Here is a 13,812-nt window from a genome sequence, read left to right as displayed (position 1 = left end):
CAGCTTGCCTGCAACCCTGTAGAACAGGATAAAGCGGCTAGAGATAATGAGATGAGATTAGATTATAATTTTAAAAAATGTATTAATGAATGGCAGACATTTTTAACTATTTATAGTTGTTATTATGCACCGATCAGCCATAACATTATGACCACTGACAGGTGACGTAAATAACATTGATTTCATTACAATAGCACCTGTCAAGGGGTGGGGCAGCAAGAGAACAGTCAGTTCTTGAAGTTGACGTGTTGGAAGCAGGAAGAATGGGCAGAATCCCACAGAAGAGCTACTGTAGCACAAACTGCTGAAATAGTTAATGCTGACACCTTTCTGTTTTAGCCAGCATTAACTTTTTCAGCAGTTTGTGCTACAGTAGCCCTTCTGTGGGATTGGACCATATGGTCCAATGGCCTTCATGCCCCATGTGAATCAATGAGACTTCAACACCCATGACCCTGTTGCCGGTTCACTGGTTGTCCTTTCCTTGGACCACTTCTGGTAGGTACTAACCACTGCTTACCGGGAACACCCCACAAGATGTGCCATCAGACTGTACGGTACAACTCCTCTCTGGGGGGGAGGAGGGGTAACAGGAGGACAGAGGATGGGAAGGAGCAGTAGCCTAGCCTAATAATAAGCAATACCAGACAATATGCAATATAAAGTGCAATATCTCTCCTGCCACCGCCCCCCCTTCTCCCCACCTTTTTCCCCCCTCCCTCCCCTTCCTCTCTTCCCCATATCTTATCTCATCTCATCTCATTATCTCTAGCCGCTTTATCCTGTTCTACAGGGTCGCAGGCAAGCTGGAGCCTATCCCAGCTGACTACGGGCGAAAGGCGGGGTACACCCTGGACAAGTCGCCAGGTCATCACAGGGCTGACACATAGACACAGACAACCATTCACACTCACATTCACACCTACGGTCAATTTCGAGTCACCAGTTAACCTAACCTGCATGTCTTTGGACTGTGGGGGAAACCGGAGCACCCGGAGGAAACCCACGCGGACACGGGGAGAACATGCAAACTCCACACAGAAAGGCCCTCGCCGGCCCCGGGGCTCGAACCCAGGACCTTCTTGCTGTGAGGCGACAGCGCTAACCACTACACCACCGTGCCGCCCCCCATATCTTATTCTTTTTATATTTGTATATGTAAATACTTAATTTATTTTAATTTATCTAGAAGTTTTCTCTATTTCTTTTCTCTGTTTATCTGTAATGATGCTGCTGGAATCTTAATTTCCCTGAGGGAACCCGCCCAAAGGGATCAATAAAGTTTTATCTAATCTAATCTAATTTTGGAGATGTTCAGACCCAGTCATCTAGCCATCACAATTTGGCCCTTGTCAGAGTCACTCAGATCCTTACGCTTGCCCATTTTTCCTGCTTCCAACACATCAACTTCAAGAACCAACTGTTCTCTTGCTGCCTATATTAATATATCCCACCCTTTGACAGGTGCCATTGTAAGGATGTTATTCATTTCACCTGACAGTGGCTGATATTATTGTTACTATAATGGCTGATCGGTGCATACCATACATGTTTTTGTGAATTAGCTGTTACTATAGAAACAATGGCATATTGTAATGAAGACTTTAATATAAATCTGAGTTGCTTTACAGCCGGCATGACTGTCAGAGCTGTTATAGAAAATTGAGATATCAACATCATTTTACTCTCAACTCCTACAAAAAATGTTGTCAGAATTCTAATGTGTAAAAGTGATTTAATTGGATTTGTTTTGAATGTGCTAAGAAAAGTATTTATTTAGAAACCTGTCTCCTCACCCTAACCTTATTTGTAAGCTGCAGTGGCTCATTCATTTATAATATGACACACTGTTGCTGTCTTGATATAATCAGACCAGTAAAGACATATTGTAATGCCTATTTGTTTAGGTGGGTTTGTGTTGCAACTTCATAGTAAATAATGTTTGCTTTGTGGATTTGCAGCTTCTTGGTTAGCTTCATGGTGGATGCACGAGGTGGCTCAATGAGAGGAAGCAGACACAACGGTTTGCGCGTTATCATACCACCACGAACATGTGCAGCCCCAACGCGCATCACTTGCCGCCTGGTGAAGCCCCAGAAGCTCCCCACTCCACCTCCTCTGGTGGAGGGTGAGGGTTTAGCTAGCCGAATCATCTCACTGGGTCCGGCTGGCATGCAGTTTTTGGGGTGAGTGAAGGATCCTGAACAATTTTCCCAAAAGATTTTGTGGAAAGATGGCATTTTTAATGTTTTTGGTTACAGTACTAAGATTAGTTGTAATTACTAGCAAGATTAGTTGTAATTTCGAATTCTCACTTCACTTATCAGTTTTGAAGCGATGAAGCCCCACAGATGAGTAAAGAAAGGTTTAAAGAACATAACACCTGACTTATTACTAATGGATACATGAGTGGCACCAGAGAGGGGGTTGGGGGTGCTGTAGCTACCCCTAGGATAGCCATAGCACCTTCCTAACACCCCAAGATATTTCTGTGGCTTATTTAGATTTTTTTTTAATACATGAATATTCATTCATCTCATTATCTCTAGCCACTTTATCCTGTTCTACAGGGTCGCAGGCAAGCTGGAGCCTATCCCAGCTGACTACGGGCGAAAGGCGGGGTACACCCTGGACAAGTCGCCAGGTCATCACAGGGCTGACACATAGACACAGACTCACATTCACACCTACGGTCAATTTAGAGTCACCAGTTAACCTAACCTGCATGTCTTTGGACTGTGGGGGAAACCGGAGCACCCGGAGGAAACCCACGCGGACACGGGGAGAACATGCAAACTCCGCACAGAAAGGCCCTCGCCGGCCACGGGGCTTGAACCCGGACCTTCTTGCTGTGAGGCGACAGCGCTAACCACTACACCACCATGCCGCCCTTACGTGAATATTATCATTAAGAATTTGAAAAATAAATAAATTCATTAATAAACCAAGACTAAAAACCTAAAGCCAAGAGGTGACCTAATTCACTTTTGATGCTACTTCCATGCCCAATTATGAATTTAATGAATTTGGTGGTTGAGGCACAAATTCTGACTCCTTATAGTTATCTCTATGCGATGCTCATTCAAATGACATTATGTCCATGGAATGGAACACTGCTGATTCATTAGTCGAGGTGTTGATCGTGGGCAACATGAGTTTGTGATCTCAGAATCTGAGGCTGAAATGTGCACAAACCTGTGTGTCTGTTGCTTGCTGCTTGGGTGCAAGCCCTGGCCATCTTAATTGTGTGAAATTTTATAGTCAGAGGTGTGTTTGCATAGGCTGGTTTGTGAACCTTACATCTATATCCTATAAGCTTAATATCTTGCCTTGAGTTTAACACAGAATTGTAAATACTGTCGCAGAGCGGTTACTACATATGTGTGTATGTGTGTCAGGAGTGTTGCAGCAAAAACTAGAAGGACATTCAGAGAGCGCAGTGAAACTAAATTCTTTGAGCCAGTCTGTAAGTTGGATCCACTCCAAAATTTATTGGTTTCTTCTGCGGCCCATGCTACACCTCTCCATCAAGTTTAATGAAAATTGGGCTGGTAGTTTTTGAGGGGTTTTTTTTGGTTTTGGTAGTCCTTCCAAGCTGGATCCTTCAGAGGACAAACAAGACTAGCATTCGGAGAACACATAATGGAACACTCTAGCGAGTGTACAGGTGTGCATACTTCTTCTTCTGTTGAGTTTATTGGCAGCTTGCAATCTTATATACTACCGCCATCTGCAGGACTGGGGTGTAAATACATTTGGGAATATGAATGTAAAAGAAAAGAAAGAAAAGAAATTTGTATTTGCAAGATCACTCACTCTTAGAAATATGAAAACAGATTTATTCATGGATTGTGTCTCAGGTGTTAATCTCAGCAGGCTATTTAACACTCTGAGGTCCTGGGCCTGTCAGACACTCTGTGGCAGTCTGATAAACCTTGACATTTTTAAGTATTTCATCTAACTAAAAACATCCATGCAAAAGTGACACACATGGTTATATTCTGGACACCCTCAGCAATACTAATATGAGAGTAAAGTGAATGTAATGACATTTGTTTTTATTTAAATTAAGTGCAAACACAACCTTACAAAACTATTTTCAGAGCCTTCAAACCTTGTAAAAAACACACTATAAATATATCTGCACAAGACTTTTGAAGTCTGAACCTTGTAAACATAGGTGTTGGCTACATAAAAGTAAGAACGGCATTCAGAAATGTTCTGTAGTTTCAATACTAATTGTAGAAACTTCAGACTACCTGTGTTTTCTCCAAAGCCAATTGCCCTTTCAAATGAATATTGATGAGGTAGGTGTAATTCACCTGTAATCCTCCCTCCCCCCGTCACTGTCAATAGTCCATTTGTCAAAGACAAAGACCCTGGCCCTGGCCACTGTACCTCCCTGCCCCCACACCTCTCTGCTTGAAAAGTTACTGCAAAGAAAAGAAGCCCTAAAAGCCAAAGCTATCACAGTCACAGACTCACATATTCTGGCTTCTTCTAAATCTTATAATAAATATATCCTCTTCAACTGTAAGATACTCAATAAAATGTTCAATAGCTAATGATCATCCCTGGATTGTGTCTCTCTGCTGTCAGTCCTCATCGCAGTCCTCATCTGGATGCCAAGCATCATAACAGTTCCTGTCAGGTGGAAGGCAAAGGAAAACATCACACGTTTTGCACTTTCACAGGGTTTTTATTTTCCTTCCCTGCAACCTGCAGTACACACAGGCTCTGTGACCATCACCGGCCCTATTCCCATTTGTGTTCAGCTCAATCCCACAAACTGGCTTGTGAGCCTTGCCAACTTTCTTCAGAGGGGCCTTTGGGGCCTCAAAGTTTCTCAGTTGGTATGGAAATAAGTGAACATGTGCACTTGTTTATACCAGTGAAATGGGGCGTGTTCTCACCTCCCCTTGCTACACAATGAGCGAATGATGACACTGATGTTCCCTGCGCTTAACATGTGAATAGCTGATGGGTGTGTCATTAAGAGGCTGCAGCTGGCTGAAGTACTGAAATTCGTAAGATTTGTTTTTATTCTCTTTACAAAGTGCTTATATATATATATATATATATATATATATATATATATATATATATATATATATATATATATATATATATGAAAACTAGAAGATTCAAGGTTTCTAGTGGTGTTAATTGAATGTTTCTAGCACAAAAACTCGCAGAGCTTTAGATGTGTGTTTACTAACAGTACTAAAAGTCCCCTGTAGGGGGGTCAGTGACCTGAGAGTCTTAATGTCAACCCACATTTTGCCACATTAGTTAGATCGTCTGATTTCTTTTCCTGCATATTCCCTGCATTCTCAATGTACCCTTCCACCAGTGTTGTAGTTGAGTCACTAAACCTCGAATCCAAGTTCAGTCTAGAGTCCCCAGTGTTCAAGTCCAAGTCAAATCCAAGTAATTAAAGAAAATTTCAAGTAGATCCGAGTCAAGTCCACTATCGATCCGAGTCGTGCCTGAGTCAAGCCCAAGAACAAGACTCCGACCGCACCATTTGACGGTGGCTGTTGCTGCCTTTCTGTGAAATTGTCTCTGCTGCTGTGTTGGACTAGCGTTACTGCTTGACCACCCCATTTTAGTTAACAGGCTACAGATAAAAAGCTTGTTCATCGCTCAGCAAGCCCTGCTATCAACAGGGCAAATAACATGAGAGAGGGTTAACATTAGCTAGTTCATCGGTCAGCAAGCAAGCCCCGCTATCAACAGAGCAATGAACATAGCCTGTCACTTCCTCTCTGGATGTAGTCTTGCCAAATAACGATTGAAGTTCAAGGTTGGCCCATCATCTCCTCGATTGTTCTTCTACCTATGGAACACATACCAGTGCATTTTTTCCCACTGCACGAGAAGTCTGTATAAACAAAGCAGACAATCCTAGGGGCGTTCTCTCCAGGCATTTTAGCGCCATTAACGTTAGTTTGTTCCTGAACATTATGTAATGAACAGGTGAATGTGCATTCTCCTGCACAAAATTAGTATAAAAATCAATGTACATATAAATATCTTATGCCAAATTATTATGGCATGTTACAAAAAATAAAGAAAAAATCCAAGTCCTCATCTCCAATTTGAGTCCGAATGCAATTAATGCATGAGCCTGAGTCATCAGTTCTCAAGTCCAAGTCAAGTCACGAGTCCTTAAAATTAGGGCACGAGTCGGACTCGAGTCCGAGTCCTGGACCCAAGTTCTACAAGTCTGCCTTCCACATAGTAAAAGCATGCCCCAAGCTGTTTTCCTATTAATCTTAGGCAATACTTTAGGCTTATATGCCCTATATGCAGTCATGTTGGTGTGCATCATTGAAAATGCCCTGCCTTATATGTGCACATCAGATTATTGTGGGTGATTTGAGAACATCAAGGATCCGCACAGGCATCCTTGAAAAATTCTCTGGAAGAAGCATTCAGTACTTGGTAGAATTCAAAGGATCCTAGACATTGGAACAGACCTTTGGCAGGATTCAATGATGTATCATCCTTGAAATGCAACCTTTAAAGGTCGTATCCTTGAGGTTGAAGGCCCGGTCACACAGCACTCCGCGTCTATATCACGTACAAAAAGATACAAAAATCAGGTGGACGTGGTCGTAAGTGGTAATTTTTGGTCAATTTTGGCTTTGCCGTGCTTTGTACGGGGTATGGCCGTCGGCGGCTGTTTCACTGCTGCAGCACTGCCAAATCACGGGTAACCGCGGCTCAGCGTCGTTGGAAGAGCGGCTTGCTGCGCATATAAAAGCGGTAGGATATGTTGAGCCTGTATCAGTTGGTTCTGTTGGTGCTGGAGCATTAAGATGAGGAGATCACAGCGTTGAGGGTTCATGTTCACCCCTTGACATCTAGACTGCAAGTGCCGAGGTCTCAGAAAATTACGGTATTTACATGCCGCAAATCAGAAGTGATGCAGAAGTGATTAGACAGTGATCAATCGAATTTAGAACTTGTTTGAGACGTCGTTTAACGGGCTTAGACAGTGCTATGTACGCGGAAAAATCCATTTCTCAGTGATAAGCCGCTAAACACACGCTATATCCCGTGATACCAACGCGTAACACCCGTCCGATGACCGTGCTCTGCCCGTGATAGACCGCCAAACTTTCGCGTCTTACCACGTCTCCCCAAGTTTTAATAACGGCCGGGACACTGATTATCACGTGTTTTTCACCTGTGTTGCACGTCTTTACCACGTGTGCCGGCCGTGGTTGTCCGCGGTCTAAAGTTTTGAGCAGTCCAAAACTTTTTGCCGCGTCCGACGCCGTTCCGATTTTCCCCTGCGTCCTGTCACGTCTGTATATCGACTGTAACACGTCTTAACTTCGACATCAACACGAACAATATCGTCTGCTTCACGGGAGAGCACTTTTTGACGGGTTTTGGCCGTGATAAAGCCGTAAAGCGCTGTGTGACCGGGCCTTGAGAAACACTGCATATTTTAATGCACATTAAATGCAGGGAAACCCTACATTTCAGAGCACCCTCAATGAAACAACCTTATAGCAGCAAAAGAAAATCTCTGGTGCTGTCCCTGAACAGATATTACTTTAGAAAGATGTGTTTTAACTGTGATATAATAAATCAATCAAACTTACCAAAATTTGGTTTTCCAGACCGGTGATTGTGGAGATCCCTCATTTTGCAGCACTCGGTCGGGGAGACAGGGAGCTGGTGGTCTTAAGGAGTGAAAATGGCTCTGTCTGGAAGGAGCATCGGAACCGTTATGGTGATGAAGTTTTGGAGACTATCCTCAATGGCATGGATGAAGGTGGGTGCCTGATTTTGTGTTTATATATTGTGTAATTTTTTTTTGCAATCTATTGTTATGGTAATTTTAATTCTGAAATTCATCTCATCTCATTATCTCTAGCCGCTTTATCCTGTCCTACAGGGTCGCAGGCAAGCTGAAGCCTATCCCAGCTGACTACGGGCGAAAGGCAGGGTACACCCTGGACAAGTCGCCAGGTCATCACAGGGCTGACACATAGACACAGACAACCATTCACACTCACATTCACACCTACGGTCAATTTAGAGTCACCAGTTAACCTAACCTGCATGTCTTTGGACTGTGGGGGAAACCGGAGCACCCGGAGGAAACCCACGCGGACACGGGGAGAACATGCAAACTCTGCACAGAAAGGCCCTCGCCGGACACGGGGCTCGAACCCGGACCTTCTTGCTGTGAGGCGACAGCACTAACCACTACACCACCGTGCCGCCCCTAATTCTGAAATTAATGGAGCAATTACTCTTTATTAGCACCTTTCTATTTTATCCATGGGAGGATCATTAAGTATTCACATAATTCAACTGGTGAGTCATCATTTCTGGGTTTTTTTTCTTTTAGATTTAGAAAGTCAGGAGGAGCTTGGGAAGAAGCGCATCAGGCGCATCATCTCCACTGATTTCCCACTTTACTTTGCTGTGGTCTCTCGTATCCAACAAGAGAGTGACCTGATTGGCCCTGAGGGGGGGCGTCTGACCAGTAAAATTCTGCCATTGGTTCAGGCCAGTTTCCCTGAGACGTCCGTCACCAAGCGGGTTCGCCTTGGACTGCAGGTGAGCTCGGATGAGGAGGATAAAGAAGAGTTAGGACTGTTGTCACCGTAAAACAGCATTGATTGACATTTTATGGCATTCAATTCTGTACTTGCAAATAAAAGTTTACTGAGTTGAAAAATTATCACAGATTAACCTTTGAATATTTAAAACCTGAAATATGACCATAGTTGTTTCATTAGGCTGGTTTTGTAGAGGTTCGATATCGGTATGTTTGGTGTGCCATGAGAAATATGGTGTATTGGTTGAGTTAAGTAAGAATGTCAAAATGAAAGAAGGCATAAACTACAGCGCTTATGAATGGTAAATGTGTCATATATTGACTACATGTAATGTCTATCTGGTTCTGCTAAGGCTTAAATGGTATAACTGCGTTCACTGCAATATGTAATAAAATGCTGAAATAATTGGTAGCTATGTGGAATTGCAAATATTTATATATCTACAAATATTTTAAGTCTTTGTATCAAGTGTAATAACACTATATGGTCAAAAGTTTGTGCACACCTGACCATCAGACTCACTCATGCTTTTTGAACATCCCATTCCTCTCCAACCTTGGCAATGCCTTCATGGAGCTGGCTTTGTGCACAGGAACACTGTCATGCTGGAACAGGTTTGGGCCTCTTAGTTCTACTGAAGGGAAACTGTAATGCTACAGCATACAAAGACATTCTATACAACTGTGTGTTTCAAACTTTGTGAAAACAGTTGGAAAGAAACACATATGGGTGTGATGGTCAGGTGTCACAAACCTCTGGCTGCTGTTCCTGCTTTGCTGGACTAGAGGAGATTTACACATTATTGCCTTGTCAGGTTAAATGATGAATGATTTTTATCAGTATGTCAGAATGGCTTTTGAGGAAAGTAAGAGTAAGTGCACACAGATGGACTAAGGTGGTTTTTACATGTATGATGAATAATTGGAATATGCTTTTGTAATAACCATGATTAAGATTTTGAAGTTACTGATGCTCGACTAACACATTTTGTTAGTTTAAAAGTGATGAAAAATACCATACCCTAAGTCTTTAATTTCCTACAAGAGTCAGAATTTTCAGAAGTATATAATTATACTGGGATAGGGTTAGGTTAAATGCTTGTGTTCTCTTGTCCTGCTTCTGTAATAACAGGCTCAGACCAAAGTTTGTATACATTTTTATGACCAATTGAACTGTGCACTTTGCATATTATTTCCTTTATTTGTAAACAATACTGTCCAAAAACAGTTCAGCTTATTCAAATATAGTTAAAACTGCTTTGTAAACAGCTACACAGATTATTCATACTCATATTTTAAGTTGTTTATAATATAAACAGGGTCATATATAACAGAGTCAATCTTTCTTTCTATGATGTGGATGAACCATTATAATAAGGTTTGTTTAAATGGAATTTTTTGTAACAATTTCTTTTTATAATAAATATTCCAATCTGACCAGTTCATTTGTGTCTTGTTTGTTGTTCAGTTATTATCACTGCTGCTGAGAATATATTCAAATTTTCTCTGTCTTTTCCCTCTGCCTCATTCCTTGTTTTGTCCCATTTGACTTGTCTTCTTCATTCTGGCTTCTCCACCAATTATTATTTCATCTCTTATATCTCCAAAATGTGCAATTTAATTTCTTATTTTTTCAATTATATGCCTCTGTGCACTTAATTGCATTTATCCTTTCCCTGTCTTCTGCTTCTCTTGCTGCCATTTACATTCGTTTTCCTTTCACAACATTGTATTTCCCCTTACATTTTTTTCTTTTATCTGTTACCCACATCCCTGAACATCATTCCCTACACCCTTTTGTTTTACTTCTATACCTGGTGCTCAGGCCCAGCCGGTCCCTGACGAGCTGGTGGCCAAGCTGCTGGGGAACCAGGCCACCTTCAGCCCTGTGGTGACAGTGGAGCCGAGGCGCCGTAAGTTCCATCGACCCATTGGTCTGCGCATCCCGCTGCCTCCATCCTGGAGGGAGAGTCCACGAGATTCTGGAGAGGGTGATACTACCAGCCTCCGCCTGCTCTGCAGTGTCATTGGTATGACAAGACTATTCCCAGGGAAACACTTGGATCAGAAGGATTAATGTAATAATAATAATAATAATAATAATAACAACAACAACAATAACATGGGTATCTTTTTTTTCTACATAATCTCCATTTTGTTCAGTGCAAGTGCCCAGATATGTTTTAAATTTTCATTTGAGTCATACTTGTAGTAATAATAATAATTATTATTATTATTGTTGTTGGGCGGCACGGTGGTATAGTGGTTAGCGCTGTCGCCTCACAGCAAGAAGGTCCTCGGTTCGAGCCCCGGGGCCGGCGAGGGCCTTTCTGTGTGGAGTTTGCATGTTCTCCCCGTGTCCGCGTGGGTTTCCTCCGGGTGCTCCGGTTTCCCCCACAGTCCAAAGACATGCAGGTTAGGTTAACTGGTGACTCTAAATTGACCGTAGGTGTGAATGTGAGTGTGAATGGTTGTCTGTGTCTATGTGTCAGCCCTGTGATGACCTGGCGACTTGTCCAGGGTGTACCCCGCCTTTCGCCCGTAGTCAGCTGGGATAGGCTCCAGCTTGCCTGCGACCCTGTAGAAGGATAAAGCGGCTAGAGATAATGAGATGAGATGAGATTATTGTTGTTGTTGTTGTTGTTATAATTATTAGCATCATTTTACTAGAAGAGCACTTGGTAGATTGCATACCTCCGCCAAGCCATGTCAAGCCATATTAACATCAAAATCAAATCACTTGAACCTAGGATAATACTAAATCTGTACACCAAATTTCATGACAACCCACTGACTACTTTTTGAGTCACATTGGGAAAAGACAAAAAAAAAATCCTGGATCCAAATACACATCTGGATTTGGATCAAAATCTAATAAATTGTTCTTTGGCCCAGAGCCCTCCTTTCCTCAAAATTTTATCAAAACCTGTTCACTACTTTTTGAGTTACATTGAGAAAAGAGAGATAGACAAACAAACAAATGGAGGCAAAAACAAAACCTCCTCCAATAAAATTGGCGGAGATCATCATACAACCCCAATTCTGTAAATTTGGGACACTGTGTAAAACGTAAATAAAAAAAAGAATATGATGATTTGCAAATCTTGGAAACCCTATATGCCCTGTGATGACCTGGCAACTTGTCCAGGTTGTACCCCGCCTTTTGCCCGTAGTCAGCTGGGATAGGCTCTAGCTTGCCTGCGACCCTATAGAACAGGATAAAGCGGCTAGAGATGAGATGAGATGAGATGAGATGAGATGAGATGAGATGAGATGAGATGAGATGAGATGAAACCCTATATTTCATTGAAAGTAGTAAAAAGACAACATATCAAATGTTGAAACTGAGACATTTTATTGTTTTTTGAAAAATATATGCTCATTTTGAAATTGATATCAACAACACATTTCAAAAAAGTTGGGATGGGGCAACAAAAGACTGAAAAAGTTGTGTAATGCTAAAAAAAAGAAAAAAACTAATTTGGTTAATTGGCAACATGTCAATAATATGATTGGGTATAAAAAGAGCATCCCAGAGAGGCTGAGTCTCTCAGAAGTAAAGATGGAGAGGGATTCAAAGCTCTGTGAAAGACTACGTGGACAAACAGTCCAAAAAAGAATAATGAATAACGTTAAAGAACGTGAAAGAATAACATTCCTCAATGTAGAATTGCAAAGAATTTGAGGATCACATCATCTGTGGGAGTTTGCATGTTCTCCCCATGTCTGCATGGGTTTCCTCCGGGTGTTCTGGTTTCCCCCCACAGTTCAAAGACATGCAGACATGGGGCGGCCTTGGGCTGAAGTGCCCTTGAGCAAGGCACCTAACCCCCAACTGCTGCCCAGGTGCTGTAGCATGGCTACCCACTGCTCTGGGTATGTGCATGTGCTCATTGCTCATGTGTGTGTGCATATGTGTGTTTCACTGCTTCAGATGGGTTAAATGTAGAGAAGGAATTTCAGTGTGCTGAAGTGTATGTGTGGTAAATAAAGTTGTTCTTCTGTAATACCGTTAAAAGATTCAGAGAATCTGTAGAAATCTCTGTATGCAAGAGAAAAGGCTGAAAACTGACATTGGATGCCTGTGATCTTCAGGCCCTCGGGCGACACTGCATTAAAAGCAGACATGTGTCTGCTTTTAACACTGTATGGGTTCAGGAACACTTCAGAAATCCATCGTCTATGAAAACAGTTCATTACTGCATCCACAAATGCAAGTTAAAACCAGATATAAACATTATCCAGAAACACCGCCACCTTCTCTGGGCCTGAGCTCTTTTACGATGGACTGAGGTGAAGTGGAAAATTGTCCCTAGGTCTGACGAATCAAAAGTAGAAATTATTTTTAGAAATCATGGACACCATGTCCTCCAGGCTAAAGAGGAGAGGGACCATCCAGCTTGTTATTAGTGCACAGTTCAAAAGCCAGCATCTGTGATGGTATGAGGGTGCATTAGTGCACATGGCATGGGTAGCTTGTACATCTGGGAAGGCATCATTAATGCTGAATGATATATACACATTTCAGAGCAATATGCTGCCATCCAGACAAAATCTTTTTCAGGGAAGGCCTTCCTTCTTTCAGCAAGACCTGAAACCACTTTCTGCACATATTAAAACTGCTTGGTGCCATAGTAAAAGAGCTCGGGTGCTAAATTGGCCTGAAACTGTATATGAGGCAAGAATGGGACATTTCTCTTTCAAAACTACAGCAATTGGTCTCCTCGGTTCCCAAACGTTTACAGAGTTTGTAAAAATAGAGGTGATGCAACACAGTGGAAAACATGGCCCTGTCCCAACTTTTTTGAAATGTGTTGCTGATATCAAATTACAACCCCGATTCCAAAAAAGTTGGGACAAAGTATAAATTGTAAATAAAAACGGAATGCAATAATTTACAAATCTCAAAAACTGATATTGTATTCACAATAGAACATAGACAACATATCAAATGTTGAAAGTGAGACATTTTGAAATTTCATGCCAAATATTGGCTCATTTGAAATTTCATGACAGCAACACATCTCAAAAAAGTTGGGACAGGGGCAATAAGAGGCTGGAAAAGTTAAAGGTACAAAAAAGGAACAGCTGGAGGACCAAATTGCAACTCAATTGGCAATAGGTCATTAACATGACTGGGTATAAAAGGAGCATCTTGGAGTGGCAGCGGCTCTCAGAAGTAAAGATGGGAAGAGGATCACCAATCCCTTTAATTCTGCGCCAAC

General features: G+C 42.0%; 1 protein-coding gene across 1 annotated transcript in view; it reads left to right on the top strand.

Moving 5' to 3' along the window:
* Positions 1–13,812, top strand: part of LOC132872204 (ankyrin-1-like) — a 265,115-nt gene that overhangs the window by 231,272 nt on the left and 20,031 nt on the right. The window contains exons 28-31 of the mRNA XM_060906840.1: positions 1,962–2,186; positions 7,638–7,792; positions 8,375–8,586; positions 10,413–10,617. Coding sequence (XP_060762823.1) covers positions 1,962–2,186; positions 7,638–7,792; positions 8,375–8,586; positions 10,413–10,617 — 797 coding nt within the window. The remainder of the gene's footprint in view (positions 1–1,961; positions 2,187–7,637; positions 7,793–8,374; positions 8,587–10,412; positions 10,618–13,812) is intronic.

Source organism: Neoarius graeffei, chromosome 24 (assembly GCF_027579695.1).
Source record: "Neoarius graeffei isolate fNeoGra1 chromosome 24, fNeoGra1.pri, whole genome shotgun sequence".
In the NCBI taxonomy this organism is placed as follows: domain Eukaryota; kingdom Metazoa; phylum Chordata; class Actinopteri; order Siluriformes; family Ariidae; genus Neoarius; species Neoarius graeffei.
This window is presented reverse-complemented; position numbering and strand designations above follow the sequence as displayed.